Source organism: Entelurus aequoreus, linkage group LG16 (assembly GCF_033978785.1).
Source record: "Entelurus aequoreus isolate RoL-2023_Sb linkage group LG16, RoL_Eaeq_v1.1, whole genome shotgun sequence".
Taxonomy (NCBI): domain Eukaryota; kingdom Metazoa; phylum Chordata; class Actinopteri; order Syngnathiformes; family Syngnathidae; genus Entelurus; species Entelurus aequoreus.
The window spans coordinates 15,483,692-15,502,613 of NC_084746.1; the positions used below are offsets into that span (position 1 = coordinate 15,483,692).

The window sequence follows — 18,922 nt, forward strand, 5'->3', positions numbered from 1 at the left end:
GTTTGCTCAGACACATGAACAATTAGAGGGAACATTGGTTGTGAGGTACTGTTTGTTACGCATATGATTGTCAGGGGTGTCATGATCCGTTGCCCGTATCATGTTCTGTTTAGTTTTGGACTCCCTCAGTTCCTGTTTTGTGCAACCACTTGGTTTGTTTTATTCGCCAAGGGTGCAAATTAGTATCACCTGCCTCTGATTACTGTCCGGGATGCTCACCTGCTGCCGGGCACTAATCAGAGAGCTATTTATTCACGTTGCTCGCCACACGCTCTAGCTTCCTTGTTTGCTGAAAGCAACAGTTACGGTGGTTTATTGCTGTTTCTCGATTCCTGATTCCTGTGCTAAGCGATCGGCACGCTTTATTTTTGTTTGATTCCTGTCTTTTTTGTTTGTCATATGATTTATGATTTTTGTATGATTTATGACAAATAAATCATATCTCACCGGCACGCTTCGTCCGGAGTTTCCCGTCTGCATCCTGGCAGAAAGACCCCCGCATAAAGATAACAAGGGGTGGGTAGAGTGGGCAAGAATTGCACTACAGTAAGACGTAAGTAAGTAATGTGGCTCAGGTTAAGGTAGAAAGTAATCATCCAAATAATTACTTGAGTAAGAGTCGGTAAAAGTTCTTCAGTGAAAAACTAACTGGTGAGGAACTTCAGATTTGCTTAGCAGCTATTTTTTTAAGGTACTACCAAATCAACTGTGATTGGTGTGTGTGTGTGTGAGAAAGACATATACACTACGTTTCCATGCACTAAATTAGTCAGATTTTTTCAAATACAAAACCCAAAACCAGTGAAGTTGACACGTTGTGTAATTGGTAAATAAAAACCGAATACAATAATTTGCAAATCCTTTTCAACTTATATTCAATTGAATGGACTGCAAAGACAAGATATTTAATGTTCACACTGAGAAAACGTAATTTTTTTTTGCAAATAATCATTAACTTAGAATTTAATGGCAGCAACACATTGCATAAAAGTTGTCACAGGGGCATGTTTACCACTGTGTTACATGGCCTTTCCTTTTAACAACACTCAGTAAACGTTTGGGAACTGAGGAGACACACTTTTTAAGCTTCTCAGGTGGAATTCTTTCCCATTCTTGCTTGATGTACAGCTTAAGTTGTTCAACAGTCCGGGGGTCTCCGTTGTGGTATTTTAGGCTTCATAATGCGCCACACATTTTCAATGGGAGACAGGTCTGGACTACAGGCAGGCCAGTCTAGTACCCGCACTCTTTTACTATGAAGCCACGTTGATGTAACACGTGGCTTGGCATTGTCCTGCTGAAATAAGCAGGGGCGTCCATGATAACGTTGCTTGGATGGCAACAACATACCTTTCAGCATTAATGGTGCCTTCACAGATGTGTAAGTTACCCATGCCTTGGGCACTAATACACCCCCATACCATCACAGATGCTGGCTTTTACACTTTGCGCTTATAACATTAACAGTTTAAGAACAACATTTCTCAACCAGCTATTGCAAGGAATTTAGGGATTCCACCATCTACGGTGCGTAATACCACCAAAAGTTTCAGAGAATCTGGAGAAATCACTGCACGTAAGCGATGATATTACGGACCCTTGATCCCTTCAGGCGGTACTGCATCAAAAAGCGACATCAGTGTGTAGAGGATATCACCACATGGGCTCAGGAACACTTCAGAAAACCACTGTCAGTAACTACAGTTTGTCGCTACATCTGTAAGTAGGGTTGGGTATCGTTTGAATTCAACTCTTCCTTCCCTGCAACTGTTTCTCTCTGCTGAAAGGCCTAATGAAATCGACTGAAATCATCTAAATGCACCGACATCCAACAAGAGTCAAGATTGCTCGAAGAACAATGACTACCAATGCAAAGTTAGCAGCTGAAATGGCGGGGATTAAAGATTCCCTAAACTTTATGTCAAGAGAAATCAGTGAAGTGGTGGAACAACAGAGGAAACTGACAGGCCTCATGGAGGAGATCAGGCAGCTAAAGGCTATCATTCAACACAAGAATGAACGGATTGAGCTCCTAGAACAAAGGGTGGATGACTTGGAACAGTATTCCAGAGCTGATGACCTTGTGGTCACCGGCCTGGAGACCAGGCATCGGAGTTATGCCCGGGTTGCTGGCCCACCTGATGACCAGCATGGTGAGGATGCGCCATCTGAGGAGCTTGACACCTTGGAGCAACAAGTGGTACGCTTCATGAAGAGTAAACATATTCCTCTGGAGAGTCAGCACATATCAGCATGTCACATTATTCCAAGTAAGGACAAAAAAAAACAACAAGCCTAAAGTCATCATCAAGTTTGCAAATAGAAAGCACAAGGTGGAAATTCTGAAGGCAGCTAAAAAAACTTAAAGGTACTGGAGTTTATCTAAATGAGCACCTGACAAAGAAAAATGCTGAAATTGCTTGGACAGGCCGGATCCTCAAAAAGCAAAATAAAATCCAATCGACCTGGACCAGGAATGGAAAAGTTTTCATCCGGACAAACGGACCACCAGAACAAGCCAAAGTGATTGTGATGAGAACATTGAAAGACCTGGATCAGTACAAATGAAAATAGTGAGTGAATTTTTCTTTTCCTTCTTTTTTGCTTGATTATTGGATCTTCTGTATGGAACTCATGACTCTTTCTTTCAAGACTGAAGCCCTTTCAAGTGTTGATTATACAGAAAGTGGCACATTTGATTTTGAGAATGAAGTGGATCCAGGGACTTATCTAGACTCATCCAGAGACTCCAGAGGCACATTTGATTTTGATAATGAAGTGGATCCAGAGACTCATATATTTAAGCATATCAAGGATTCTTGCCATTATTATACTGAGGAGCAACTTGATGACGTAGGCATAGAAAATAAATTTTCTTTGATTCATTTTAATTGTAGAAGTTTACCAAAACACTTTTCTAAAATCAAAAATGTTTTGGAGTCACTTAAAGGTAGATTTAAGGTAATTGCTTTATCTGAAACATGGATAAAGAAAGGCAAGGAGGTTGATTTGAAATTAAAAGACTATGATCTGTATGTCACTAGCAGAGACAATAGGACTGGGGGGGTGGCCCTCTATATATATAATGAACTAAAATGCAGACCAGTTAAATGTATGACAATGGCCATACATGATTTAATGGAGTGTGTAGCTGTTGAGATATAATTAGAACAAAACAAACATTGTTGTTGCATGTGTATATAGAAAACCAGGATCAAAAGTGGAAACCTTCATGGATAAATTAGAGGAAATGATTAATGGTCTAAATAAAAATAGGACTATTGTAATTTGTGGAGATTATAATATTGATCTTCTAAAGGTAGATTCACATAAACAGACATCAGATTTTTTAGAGATATTATATGAAAAAGGGCTGTACCCATTTATTACAAAGCCTAGCAGAATAACCACAACTAGTGCAACCTTAATAGACAATATCTTTACAAATGGTTTAGGGCAGGGGTCACCAACCCTTTTGAAAGCAAGAGCTACTTCTTGGGTACTGATTAATGCGAAGGGCTACCAGTTTGATACACACTTAAATAAATAGCCAGAAATAGCCAATTTGCTCAATTTACCTTTAACTCTATGTTATTATTAATAATGAATGATATTTACACTTAATTGAACGGTTTAAAAGAGGAGAAAACACGAAAAAAATGACAATTACATTTTGAAACATAGTTTATCTTCAATTTCGACTCCTTAAAATTCTAAATTCAACTGAAAAAAAGAAGAGAAAAACTAGCTAATTCGAATCTTTTTGAAAAAATTAAAAAAATAATTTATGGAACATCATTAGTAATTTTTCCTGATTAAGAATAATTTTAGAATTTTGATGACATGTTTTAAATTGGTTAAAATCCAATCTACACTTTGTTAGAATATATAACAAATTGGACCAAGCTATATTTCTAACAAAGACAAATCATTATTTCTTCTAGATTTTCCAGAACAAAAATTTTAAAAGAAATTCAAAAGACTTTGAAATAAGATTTAAATTTGATTCTACAGATTTTCTGGATTTGCCAGAATAATTTTTTTGAATTTTAATCATAATAAGTTTGAAGAAATATTTCACAAATATTCTTTGTCGAAAAAACAGAAGCTAAAATGAAAAATTAAATTAAAATATATTTATTATTCTTTACAATAAATAACAAAAATTTACTTGAACATTGATTTAAATTGTCAGGAAAGAAGAGGAAGGAATATAACAGGTAAAAAGGTTTATGTGTTTAAAAATCCTAAAATTATTTTTAAGGTTGTATTTTTTCTCTAAAATTGTCTTTCTGAAAGTTATAAGAAGCAAAGTAAAAAAAATTAATGAATTTATTTAAACAAAAGAAGACCAAGTCTTTAAAATATTTTCTTGGATTTTCAAATTCTATTTGAGTTTTGTCTCTCTTAGAATTAAAAATGTCGGGCAAAGCGAGACCAGCTTGCTAGTAAATAAATACCATTTAAAAAATAGAGGCAGCTCACTGGTAAGTGCTGCTATTTGAGCTATTTTTAGAACAGGCCAGCGGGCTACTCATCTGGTCCTTACGGGCTACCTGGTGCCCGCGGGCACCGCGTTGGTGACCCCTGGTTTAGGGATTCACATCACTACTGGGTTAGTGATAAATGACATAAGTGATCATCTGCCTATATTTGCAATATTTGACTATCAATTCCCTAAAAGAACATATCATCAAATACTTAAGAGGAAAAGAAGTGTCAATCATATTAATAACTTCAGGAATGACCTATTAAAACAAGAGTGGAAAGAGGTGTACACAGACGATATAAACACTGCCTATGATTCTTTTCTTAAACATTATATTACTCTGTATAACAAGCATTGTCCTGAGATTCCATGCACATATAAACAAAGGCAAAATAATGCACCTTGGATGATAAACAGTTTGAAAAATGCATGTAAAAAGAAAAATATACTTTATGAGGAGTTTATCAAATCAAGAACAGAGAATGCTGAAAAACGCTATAAGAACTACAAAAACAAGTTGACCAATATATTGAGACAAGCAAAAAGGGAATATTACAAAAGAATGTTGCATGAAAATAAAAATAACATAAAGGCTACATGGAATATTTTGAATAAAGCAATAGGGAATAGGACAAGGCGAACAGAACTACCTAGATATTTAAAAAAAGATAATGTGTTGATTGAAAACAAAGATGAAATCGTCAATGAATTAAATCAATTCTTTGTAAATGTAGGACCGAGCTTAGCAAACAAAATACCAAGAGCTAATGAACAATCAGGGGGTGTCTGGAAAAGGGAAAATAGGGTTATGCAGTCAATGTTTCTTAGTGAAGTGACTGAAAATGAAATATTATCTGTGGTTTATAAACTAAAAAACAAGACCTCAACAGACAATGAGGGTATTGACATGAAAATAATAAAAAACACAATTGATTGCATCATTAAACCATTACATTATATAATTAATTGTTCTTTTAAAGTAGGAGTTTTCCCAGACAGTATGAAAACAGCTAAGGTCATACCTTTATTTAAAACTGGAGACAAACATACATTTGGTAATTATAGACCAGTATCTCTCCTATCTCAATTTTCAAAAGTGCTTGAAAAACTGTTTGTTAATAAATTAGACTGCTTTATTGAAAAACATAAATTATTAAATGAAAGTCAGTATGGATTTCGATCAAATAGGTCTACGAGCTTGGCCATCATGAACATTATTGAAGATATTACAACTGCAATTGATCAAAATAAATACACAATAGGAGTTTTCATTGATTTAAAGAAGGCATTCGACACTATAGATCATCAAATTCTCATTTCTAAATTATATACTTATGGAGTTAGAGGAGTTGCACTGGACTGGTTAACCAGCTATTTACAACAACGACAGCAATATGTTGAGATCGATGATCATAGGTCAGAATGTATGATAATTGAATGTGGAATTCCACAAGGTTCGATTTTAGGACCTAAACTTTTTATTTTATATATAAATGATATTTGTGAGGTTTCCAAAATTTTACAGTACGTATTATTCGCAGACGATACAAATGTATATTGTTCAGGAGATGACTTGAAAATCTTAGCCGATAATATGAAGAGGAAATGGTTAGACTAAAATTGTGGTTTGATGTAAATAAATTATCTTTAAACTTGGAAAAGACAAAATTTATGGTATTCAGTAATAAAAGAAAGATAGAAGTTAGTTTATCCATAAACAATGTGAAAATTGAGAAGGTGTCTGAAATCAGATTTCTGGGGGTCATCTTAGATGAAAAGTTGACATGGAAAGCTCATATATTGCATGTGAAAAATAAGGTATCTAAAAGTTTATTTATTTTGAACAAGGTTAAATACAGTTTCCCGTATAATACAATGAGAATGTTATATTGCTCAATTATTTTACCTTATTTCAATTATTGTGCAGAAATATGGGGAAATACATATCACAGCAACATAATGCCTTTATTTCTTTCACAGAAAAGAGCCATTTGTATAATTTGTACAGTAGGATATAGAGACCACACAAATCCACTCTTCATTAGGTCAGGATTATTAAAACTAAAAGACATTGTAGAATTGCATACTCTATTAGTGATGTTCAAAGCTAGAAATAAAGTTCTTCCGAAGGACTTACAAAAGTTATTTGTGTTCACGTCTGAAGATGAGAACCACAGAAGGCCAAATGATTTTAAACATCCAAGAGTGCGAACAAATTTGAAGCAAATGTGCTTGTCTGTTGTTGGTGTGAAAGCATGGAATTCTCTAGACAAAGACTTAAAAAGTTGCAAGAATATCTTTGAATTTAAAAAGAGTTACAAAAAGAGACAACTGGAATTATATCAAACTGCTTTTTGATTTTGATTGGACGTGTCATTTTGAAAATGCTTAAACGAAAATTAAAAGTATGTTGGAGTTCGGGTGTTGGTGGAGGGAACAGTTATAAAGTCATCTAAATAATTTGTGTTAAAAAGGGGGCAGATAAATATAAGAATAGTATTCTTCCATCTGCTCCTTTCTGATCATGGAAATGTATAAGAAACTAAAAAACAATGAAAGTGTCAACTGTACATGGCTTGTATATATGCATTTTTAGGAAAGGAATAAAAATAAATGATGATGATGAATTCGAACGATTCCGATTCTTTGTTTCAATTCCGATTCCTGACTATTCTCGATTCCGATTCTTCTTGTACCATGCCGGGATCAATGTGTTTGACAGGTAGTCCCTGGAAGGTGGTATGTATTTTGGGTTGAGAGTTTTCACAATATCCCTGCAAACATAAACAAACATGTAATGTTGCTGTTACTGTTTAGCCCAGTATCAATTAGCTTAGCTCTAACGTTATTGCTTAACTAACCTAAATGTTGGAGATTCCACCTCTGAAAAGGGATGCAGTCTTTTGACTATGTGTGCAGTGACCTTTCTGTGGCACTCTTCCGTCTGTGGCACCGACATCTTCCCCATTGCCGCTACGGTGAACGGAGTACGCTGAGCACATCGCGGAGCCTGGCTAGCAGGTTGTAAATTGTCTATGAAAAAATATGCGGGCTAATTTGTTAGCTGCCTCGACGTTGGCGCAAAACACATTATTTATTGCATATATATTGTTTTACTTACCGGATTCGGACTGCAATGCAGTCACCGAGGTGCCAGGCTGGGCGTCGAAGCCAGAGGAAGAGGCACAGGAGGACGGTCGGCGCAGCGTGTCGAAGACGGGACACGCATTTATTTGTACTCGGAGGTGCTTCATCATGTTCGACGTGCACCCTCCTAAGCACGAAACAGTCCTGTCGCACGTGTTACATTTCGCCGATATTTCATTTTTTTTAGTAAAATAAAGCCACACTTCGACCGCTATCCATGCTTGACTGACTCGCTCGGCTACATAGGCTCGGCTATGCTAACACTTCCGGCGGTGGGCGCTTCTTCGTTGGTGTTTAGCAGCTTCTTCTTCCGGTCGGCGGACTTATTATTTTTTTCCGGTCGGCGGACTGGGTATCGAAACTAGGAATCGAAATTTAAACTTTTGAACGATTCCGGGAGAATCGGAAAGTTAGTCCCGGTTCCAATCGATACTCGATACTCAATACCCAACCCTATCTGTAAGTGGAAGTTAAAACTCTACAATGCAAAGCCAAAGCCATTTATCAACCACACTTAGAAACGCTGCCGGCTTCGTTGGGCCTGAGCTCATCTAAGATGGACTGATACAAAGTGGAAAAGTGTCCTGTGGTCTGACGAGTCCACATTTCAAATTGTTTTTGGAAACTGTTGACGTCGTGTCCTCCGGAACAAAGAGGAAAAGAACCATCCGGATTGTTATAGGCGCAAAGTTGAAAAGCCAGCATCTGTGATGGTATGGGGGTGTATTAGTGCCCAAGACATGGGTAACTTACACATCTGTGAAGGCGCCATTAATGCTGAAAGGTACATACAGGTTCCGGAGCAACATATGTTGCCATCCAAGCAACGTTACCATGGACGCCCCTGCTTATTTCAGTAAGACAATGCCAAGCCACGTGTTACAACAGCGTGGCTTCATAGTAAAAGAGTGCGGGTACTAGACTGGCCTGCCTGTAGTCCAGACCTGTCTGCCATTGAAAATGTGTGGCTCATTATGGAGCCTAAAATACCACAACAGAGAACAACTTAAGCTGTACATCAAGCAAGAATGGGAAAGAATTCCACCTGAAAAGCTTCAAAAGTTGGTCTCCTCAGTTCCCAAACGTTTACGGAGTGTTGTTAAAAGGAAAGGCCATGTAACACAGTGGTAAAAATGCCCCTGTGACAACTTTTTTGCAACGTGTTGCTGCCATTAAATTCTAAGTTAATGATTAAAGGGTTTGCAAATCATTGAATTCAGGTTTTTACGAGGAAGTCCCGAGTCCTCCCACCTCCAAAGACATGCACCTGGGGATAGGTTTATTGGCAACACTAAAAATTGGCCCTAGTGTGTGAATGTGAGTGTGAATATTGTCTGTCTATCTGTGTTGGCCCTGTGATGAGGTGGCGACTTGTCCACGGTGTACCCCGCCTTCCGCCCATGTGCAGCTGGGATAGGCTTCAGCACCCCCGCGACCCCGAACGGGACAAGCGGTAAAGGATGGATGGATGGATGGATGAGTTCGGTTTTGTAGTATGGGTGCAGTCATGTGACTGCCTGACTGTTTGATTGGTGAAATGGAGTCCAACGCCACTAGTACTTACGTTGGATTGGTGAAAAGGAGTCATGTGACAGTGCCCCCTTTAAGAAGTCTCTCTAACAAGCCAGTATTCAATAGAATATAAATATATATATGTATCGGCGCTGTAAAATAAATGTAACATTCAGAATAAAACTCAATCAAACAGAGTAAAATTAGCGTTTCTTTTTTTAGTACTTCTCTGACAACATTTGATCAAAAAGTTATTTTAAGTAAATGTAACGCAGATGTAGTGTGGTGCATCTGTCCTTTGATAAAGATTAAGACCCTGTCATAAATGATACTGTAACAGTGTTAAGATATTCATATGTAACCCAGATTGTTATGTCACTAGAGTAAGTATATCATACATTCACTCTCCATTGGCAACCCCACATCTATTTCTAGATTTTCCCTGCTTCAAACCCAAAGTTCTCTGCACAATGTGCACGGGTGCTAATGGCACAGATTAAAAGGCAATTTATTACAGAAAAGGGGATTAGAAACACTATGGGCTGCACTAATCCTTAACCTTCAATCCTGTTCCCATAGAGCCACAATATGCACACCACGATAGCATCACAGCACTGGCCTTAGTGCGTTTCCATTAGGGCCACTCTTCGTCTTTATTCCCACCAGCACATTTAAAGGCATTAGGGATGCTCTGCCTGGGCTAATAAGGAGGGCCAGTACCCCGACTTGTTTCAGACACGGCAATGTTCCACGTCAAGTTCTCATAACCCATTTAGATAATCCGCCCAGGTCTCTGTAGGTTAGACCGGCAGATAGATGCAGTCCTAACTTTGGCATAGAGAGAGTTGTTGTCGTTATACTGGAAAATACACTTTTTTAAGACTCATTGTGGGACTGCGATGCAACATCGATTTTGTATTTGCAAAGAAATGTTGCACTTTTAGTCCTAAAATAGGCGAGGTCCCATATTAACAATATTTTATTTTGACATGCGCAGCACACGCCGTAAACGGAAGTCGACTCATTTCTGCTTGTCTGAAATGGAGTCGTTCTGTGCCCTCCGTGTTGTGATATGCACGGGTTGCCGAGCGTCTTGATGTCACGACATCGAGGCGAGCAGTTAGCACTTGGAGTAGCTGTAATGTCACGAAAAAAAAGTTTGTTAAAAAAACTGGATACCTTTTTTTATTTCTACAAAACCCAAAACCAGTGAAGTTGGCACGTTGTGTAAATGGTAAATCAAAACAGAATACAATGATTTGTGGCCCTGTGATGAGGTGGCGACTTGTCCAGGGTGTTACTCGCCTTCCGCCCAAATGCAGCTGAGATAGGCTCCAGCACCCCCCGCCAACCCCGAAAGGGACAAGCGGTAGAAAATGGATGGATGGATACAATGATTTGCAAATCCTTTTCAACCTATTTTCAATTTAATAGACTGCAAAGACAAGATATTTAACGTTCGAACTGGAAAACGTTATTTTTTGCAAATATTACCTCATTTGGAGTTTGATGCCTGCAACGTTTTAAAAAAAAAGCTGGCACAAGTGGCAAAAAAGACTGAGAAAGTTGAGGAATGCTCATCAAACACTTATTTGGAACATCCCACAGGTGTGCAGGCTAATTGGGAACAGGTGGGTGCCATAATTGGGTATAAAAGCAGCTTCCATGAAATGCTCAGTCATTCACAAACAAGGATGGGGCGAGGGTCACCACTTTGTCAACAAATGCGTGAGCAAATTGTCAAACAGTTTAAGAACAACATTTCTCAACCAGCTATTGCAAGGAATTTAGGGATTTAACCATCTACTGTCCATAAAATCATCAAAAGGTTTAGAGAATCTGGAAATCACTGCACGTAAGCGGCTAAGCCCGTGACCTTCAATCCCTCAGGCAGTACTGCATCAAAAAGCGACATCAGTGTGTAAAGGATATCACCACGTGGGCTCAGGAACACTTCAGAAAACCAATGTCAGTAACTACAGTTGGTCGCTACATCTGTAAGTGCAAGTTAAAACTCTACTATGCAAAGTCAAAGCCATTTATCAACAACACCCAGAAACGCCGCCGTCTTAGCTGGGCCGAGCTCATCTAAGATGGACTGATGCAAAGTGTAAAAGTGTTTTGTGGTCTGACGAGTCCACATTTCAAATTATTTTTGGAAACTGTGGACGTCGTGTCCTCCGGACCAAAGAGAAAAATAACCATCCGGATTGTTGTAGGTGCAAAGTGGAAAAGCCAGCATCTGTGATGGTATGGGGGTGTATTAGTGCCCAAGGCATGGGTAACTTACACATCTGTGAAGGCACCATTAATACTAAAAGGTACATACAGGTTTTGGAGCAACATATGTTGCCATCCAAGCAACGTTATCATGGATGCCCCTGCTTATTTCAGCAAGACAATGCCAAGCCACGTGTTACAACAGTGTGGCTTCATAGTAAAAGAGTGCGGGTACTAGACTGGCCTGCCTGTAGTCCAGACCTGTCTCCCATTGAAAATGTGTGGTGCATTATGAAGCCTAAAATACCACAACGAAGACCCCGGACTGTTGAACAACTTAAAGGCCTACTGAAAGCCACTACTACCGACCACGCAGTCTGATAGTTTATATATCAATGATGAAATCTTAACATTGCAACACATGCCAATACGGCCGGGTTAACTTATAAAGTGCAATTTTAAATTTCCCGGGAAACTTCCGGCTGAAAACGTTTCGGTATGATGACGTTTGCGCGTGACGTCACGGGTTGAAGCAGACATTTTGGAATAGCACGGTGGCCAGCTTAAGTCGTCTGTTATCACCACGTAATTCCACAGTATTCTGGACATCTGTATTGGTGAATATTTTGCAATTTGTTCAATTAATAATGGAGACCGCAAAGAAGAAATCTGTAGGTGGGATCGGTGTATTAGCGGCTGGCTGCAGCAACACAACCAGGAGGACTTTGAGTTGGATAGCAGACGCGCTACCGTGAGTACAGCTTTGGCTTCCAAACATTTGATCGCTTGCCCGTACGTGCGTGCCGCTATGTGCATGTCACGTACGTAACTTTGGGGAAATATATGTTTCTTGCCGACTCCGATGGCGGCCGGGGTGTCGTCGAAAGCTACGACGCCGTCCGCCGCCGCGCCGCTGTCCTCACCTGTCTGGGTTGACTTCCTCCGTCTCCGGGCCGCCAACCGCACCGATCATCGTGGTGAAGTCCTTCGTCGCGCCGTCGATCGCTGCAACGCAGGTGAGCACGGGTGTTGATGAGCAGATGAGGGCTGGCGTAGGTGGAGAGCTAATGTTTTTAGCATAGCTCTGTCGAGGTCCCGTTGCTAAGTTAGCTTCAATGGCGTCGTTAGCAACAGCATTGTTAAGCTTCGCCAGGCGGCACAGCATTAACCGTGTAGTTACAAGTCCAGTGTTTGGTAGTATTGTTGATCTTCTGTCTATCCTTCCAGTCAGGGGCTTATTTATTTTGTTTCTATCTGCATTTAAGCACGATGCTATCATGTTAGCTCCGTAGCTAAAGTGCTTCGCCGATGCATTGTCGTGGAGATAAAAGTCACTGTGAATGTCCATTTTGCGTTCTCGACTCTCATTTTCAAGAGGATATAGTATCCGAGGTGGTTTAAAATACAAATCTGTGATCCACAATAGAAAAAAGAGAAAGTGTGAAATCCAATGAGCCAGCTTGTACCTAAGTTACGGTCAGAGCCAAAAAAGATACGTCCTGCACTGCACTCTAATCCTTCACTCTCACGTTCCTCATCCACAAATCTTTCATCCTGGCTCAAATTAATGGGGTAATCGTCGCTTTCTCGGTCCGAATCTCTCTCGCTGCTGGTGTAAACAATGGGGAAATGTGAGGAGCCCTTCAACCTGTGACGTCACGCTACTTCCGGTACAGGCAAGGCTTTCTTATCAGCGACCAAAAGTTGAGAACTTTATCGTCGATGTTCTCTACTAAATCCTTTCAGCAAAAATATGGCAATATCGCGAAATGATCAAGTATGACACATAGAATGGATCTGCTATCCCCGTTTAAATAAAAACAATTCATTTCAGTAGGCCTATAAGCTGTACATCAAGCAAGAATGGGAAAGAATTCCACCTGAAGAGCTTCAAAAACATGTCTCCTCAGTTCCCAAACGTTTACTGAGTGTTGTTAAAAGGAAAGGCCATGTAACACAGTGGTAAAAATGCCCCTGTGACAACTTTTTTTGCAATGTGTTGCTGCCATTAAATTCTAAGTTAATGATTATTTGCAAAAAAAGATTACGTTTCTCAGTGTGAACATGAAATATCTTGTCTTTGCAGTCTACTCAATTGAATAGACGTTGAAAAGGATTTGCAAATCATTGTATTCTGTTTTTATTTACCATTGACACAACGTGCCAACTTCACTGCTTTTGGGTTTTGTACATCGACACGTGACACTCCAGACCAGGGGTGGGCAAACTTTTAACCCCGTGGGCCAAATGTACGGCATAATTCTTGTTGTGCTTACTGACCTAGAAGCAATTTTATTTGGTACATGGTGTAATGATAAGTGTGACCAGTAGATGGCAGTCATACATAAGAGATATGAGTAGACTGCAATATGATGGTAGTAAACAACACCCAAAACCTTAAATGTTCCATTGAGAATATAGAACATTACACAAAATGTTTTTAGTACGACTTTGGTAAGCTATGAAGCCGCACCGCTTGATGGATTGTCGGCGCATTAAACAGACGAGTATTACTATGGTGTGTGTTTAAGGACCGCAAAATGGCACCTTTTAGCAGACATATTAGCTGACGTTTTGTTTCACAATATTATGCAAAACCTTCTGGTACCTGCTGATGTGTATTTGGGATCTGCATAAGTCCTGAAAATGTGCGTGCGCCTGCAATTGTAGTCCGTGCCGATGCCGTAGTCGATAAGCTTCTTCTTTTTCTCTATCTTCTTGTTATGTGACATTCATCCTCCACTGTTGCCATTTCTAATTTAAAGTAGTGTAAAGTTCTTACTTATATCTGTCAGTAAACTCGCCATGAAAGTGCTAAAACATACCGGTGTAGTGAGTTACATTATTCACCCAAGGAACTTTAGTTATTAGAGAGTTCCGGTCGGACTGTTTTTCACGGAAAACATTTGTTGTTTCCGGATGAGGAAATGCTGCTCTGTTATTGATTGAAGTAAAGTGTGAATGTCATTAAAACAGTTAGCTCCATCTTTTGACACTTCTTCCACTCCCGTCCTTGCACGCTACACCGCTACAACAAAGATGACGGGGAGAAGACGCTGTCGAAGGTGAGCCACGTAAATAGGACCGCCTACAAAACGGTGCATTCTGAAGAGACTGTCAGAAAGTGACTTAAAGATGATCTGTAAAACATCATCTATGCAACATTTTGACCAAAGAACCATCCTTACATGTTATGTAGACCTCAAGGAAGTATTTTACATTTAGAAAAAAATTATAATAATATGACTCCTTTAATGCGCTCTATAATCCAGTTGTCACCGATTCTGTTCATAACCTTTATGGACAGAATTTCTAGGCGCAGTCAGGGCGTTGAGGGGATCTGGTTTGGTGGCTGCAGGATTAGGTCTCTGCTTTTTGCAGATGATGTGGTCCTGATGGCTTCATCTGGCCAGGATCTTCAGCTCTCACTGAATCGGTTCATAGCCGAGAATCAGCACCTCCAAGTCCGAGTCCATGGTTCTCGCCCGGAAAAGGGTGGAGTGACATCTCCGGGTTGCGGAGGAGACCCTACCCCAAGTGGAGGAGCTCAAGTACCTCGGAGTCTTGTTCACGAGTGAGGGAAGAGTGGATGGTGAGATCGACAGGCGGATCGGTGCGGCGTCTTCAGTAATGCGGACGCTGTATCGAGCCGTTGTGGTGTAGAAGGAGCTGAGCCGGAAGGCAAAGCTCTCAATTTACCGATCGATCTACGGTCCCATCCTCACCTATGGTCATGAGCTTTGGGTCATGACCGAAAGGACAAGATCACGGGTACAAGCGGCCGAAATGAGTTTCCTCCGCCGGGTGGCGGGGCTCTCCCTTAGAGATAAGGTGAGAAGCTCTGTCATTCAGGGGGAGCTCAAAGTAAAGCCGCTGCTCCTCCATAACGAGAGGAGCCAGATGAGGTGGTTCGGGGATCTGGTAAGGATGCCACCCGAACGCCTCCCTAGGGAGGTGTTTCGGGCATGTCCGACCGGTAAGAGGCCACGGGGAAGACCCAGGACACGTTGGGAAGACTATCTCTCCCGGCTGGCCTGGGAACGCCTCGGGATCCCCCGGGAGGAGCTGGACGAAGTGGCTGGGGAGAGGGAAGTCTGGGCTTCCCTGCTTAGGCTGCTGCCCCCGCGACCCGACCTCGGATAAGTGGAAGAAGATGGATGGATGGATGGATGGAATCAGACCAAAAACAGACCATTCATCAGCAGTGCGTCTTATAATTTGGTGCGCCCTATGGTCTGGAAATTACGGTAATCCTAACATGCTAATTGTTAGGATTGCCTGTGTAAACACATTTTATTGACTGCAATCAAGAAACGGGGAAATCCTTTTTTCCCGAATCTTCTGATTTTCTTGTTTCTATGCCAATGTTGTATTGAATGAAGCATTTTTTATTCCCGTTAGGCTTTTAATCCGATGAATTGTGCACACAGCTACCGTGTCCCCGCACAACACCTGATGTAAAAAAGTCCTTTCCTGCGGATTGGACAGCATGCTGCTCATCTCAGCAGGGGGAAGAAAAGGAAACGGGGTCATGCCGTGCATCAATCTTTCATGTCTAAATTTGTGCAGCGCAAAGATTCAATTTTCTGCACTTTAGTCTCCACTATTGGTTATATACTTTTATTTATACATCAAGGTGCATTCATTTTTTATTTGGTTTGAAACGACTTTGATGCATTTTTCCCGACGCACGGAAGCCGACATCAAACGCCGCACTTCCCTGACTAGTGTAGTTGAGTGGGTGTTGTCGAGCTCTGAGCGTCCGTTTTGTTGCGATTTTGTTCAATTTCTCACTTTTCCTCCCTCCCCTTGCAGGCTACTACTGAGAAGAAGAAGCTGAGCCATGCTGGATCCAAGCCCTCTCTCTCTGAGAGCAACCGCCGACTCCCTCAGATAGCCATGAACACCTGCAAGTACAATGGCGGCGTGGTGAGACCACTAGTGGGCAGCCTGGCGTCCTCGTCGCGCCGCAACCTCGCGGAGCTCGACTCGGAAACGCAGCCCCTGCAGACGCTGCACAGCTCCGGCTTGGAGGTGGTGGTGTCCAAGGGCAATGGCGGCGAAGACCCCAGCAAGGCGTCCAACGAGAGCCTGGTCAGGGAGGGCAGCGGGCGCGGCGGAGGAAGGGCGCCGCAGAAGAAGAACAGGGACATTGGCTACAAGCTGGGCCACAGGAGGGCGCTGTTCGAGAAGCGGAAGCGACTCAGCGACTATGCGCTCATCTTTGGAATGTTTGGGATTGTTGTCATGGTGACGGAGACAGAACTCTCATGGGGGGTTTACACTAAGGTAGGTTGAGCATTGATATTTCATCCACATCTGACGTACAGTGGAACCTCGATTTACGAAGACCTCTTTTTCCAACCTTTTCCGTTTAGTGAAGTGAATTATATTTATATAGCGCTTTTTCTCTAGTGACTCAAAGCGCTTTACATAGTGAAACCCAATATCTAAGTTATATTTAAACCAGTGTGGGTGGCACTGGGAGCAGGTGGGTAAAGTGTCTTGCCCAAGGACACAACGGCAGTGACTTGGATGGCGGAAGCGGGGATCGAACCTGGAACCCTCAAGTTGCTGGCACGGCCACTCTACCAACCGAGCTATACCGCCCCCAGACCTTTACATTGCGCCAAATATGCCTCTGTGTGCGGAGCATGTCTCGGCGTACAAACGCTCCATTCATTCATTCATTTTGATGAGATCACTTCCTGTACTGTATTTTACGAACTATAAAGCGCACTTAAAATCCTTTCATTTCGACAGTGCGCCTTATAACCCGGTGCGCCTAATGTACGGAATAATTTTGGTTGTGCTTACCAACCTTGAAGCTATTTTATTGGGTATGTGGTGAAATAATAAGTGTGATCAGTAGATGGCAGTCACACATAAGAGATACATGAAGACTGCAATTAAGGTTTTAGTATTTTCATTGAGTATTTTAGCCTAATGTTAGCTAGCATGGCTAGCTGGCTAACATTTCAAACTAACATGTAATATACTACCGTATTTTCCAGACTGTAAGGCGCACTTAAAATCCTTTCATTTCGACAGTGCGTCTTATAACCCAGTGCGCCTAATGTACGGAATAATTTTGGTTGTGCTTACCAACCTTGAAGCTATTTTATTTGGTACATGGTGTACTGACAAGTGTGACCAGTAGATGGCAGTCACACACAATAGATATGTGTAGACTGCAATAAAAGTTTTAGTATTTTAGTATTATCATTTAGTATTTAAGCCTAACGTTAGCTAGCATGGCTAGCTGGCTAACATTACAAACTAACGTTTCAAACTAACATATAATATATTACCCTATTTTCCAGACTATAAAGCGCACTTAAAATCCTTTCATTTCGACAGTGCGTCTTATAACCCAGTGCGCCTAATGTACGGAATAATTTTGGTTGTGCTTACCAACCTTGAAGCTATTTTATTTGGTACATGGTGTAATGATAAGTGTGACCAGTAGATGGCAGTCACACACAAGAGATACGTGTAGACTGCAATAAAAGTTTTAGTATTTTAGTATTATCATTTAGTATTTAAGCCTAACGTTAGCTAGCATGGCTAGCTGGCTAACATTACAAACTAACGTTTCAAACTAACATGTAATATATTACCCTATTTTCCAGACTATAAAGCGCACTTAAAATCCTTTCATTTCGACAGTGCGCCTTATAACCCGGTGCGCCTAATGTACGGAATAATTTTGGTTGTGCTTACTAACCTTGAAGCTATTTTATTTGGTACATGGTGTAATGATAAGTGTGACCAGTAGATGGCAGTCACACATAAGACATACGTGTAGACTGCAATTAAAGTTTTAGTATTTTAGCCTAATGTTAGCTAGCATGGCTAGCTGGCTAACATTACAAACTAACGTTTCAAACTAACATGTAATATATTACCCTATTTTCCAGACTATAAGGCGCACTTAAAATAATTTCATGCCGACAGTGCACCTTATAACCCGGTGCGCCTAATGTACGGAATAATTGTGGTTGTACTTACCAACCGCGAAGCTATTTTATTTGGTACGTGGTGAAATGATAAGTGTGACCAGTAGATGGCAGTCACACACAAGAGATACATGTAGACTGCAGTTAAAGTTTTAGTATTTTAGTATTATCATTTAGTATTTTAGCCTAACGATAGCTAGCATGGCTAGCTGGCTAACAGTACAAACTCACGTTTCAAACTAACATGTAATATATTACCCTTTTTTCCAGACTATAAGGTGCACTTAAAATAATTTCATTTCGACCGTGTGCCTTATAACCCGGTGCGCCTAATGTACGAAATCATTTTGGTTGTGCTTACCAACCTTGAAGCTATTTTATTTGGTACATGGTGAAATGATAAGTGTGACCAGTAGATGGCAGTCACACACAAGAGATACATGTCGACTGCAGTTAAAGATTTAGTATTTTAGTATTATCATTTAGTATTTTAGCCTAACGATAGCTAGCATGGCTAGCTGGCTAACAGTACAAACTCACGTTTCAAACTAACATGTAATATATTACCGTATTTTCCAGACTGTGAGGCGCACTT

General features: G+C 40.7%; 1 protein-coding gene across 1 annotated transcript in view; it reads left to right on the forward strand.

Annotated features, from left to right (window-relative positions):
- The window catches only part of LOC133630634 (small conductance calcium-activated potassium channel protein 2-like), a 243,459-nt gene that overhangs the window by 61,589 nt on the left and 162,948 nt on the right, over window positions 1-18,922 (forward strand). The window contains exon 2 of the mRNA XM_062022234.1: window positions 16,184-16,657. Coding sequence (XP_061878218.1) covers window positions 16,268-16,657 — 390 coding nt within the window. The 5' untranslated portion in view covers window positions 16,184-16,267. The remainder of the gene's footprint in view (window positions 1-16,183; window positions 16,658-18,922) is intronic.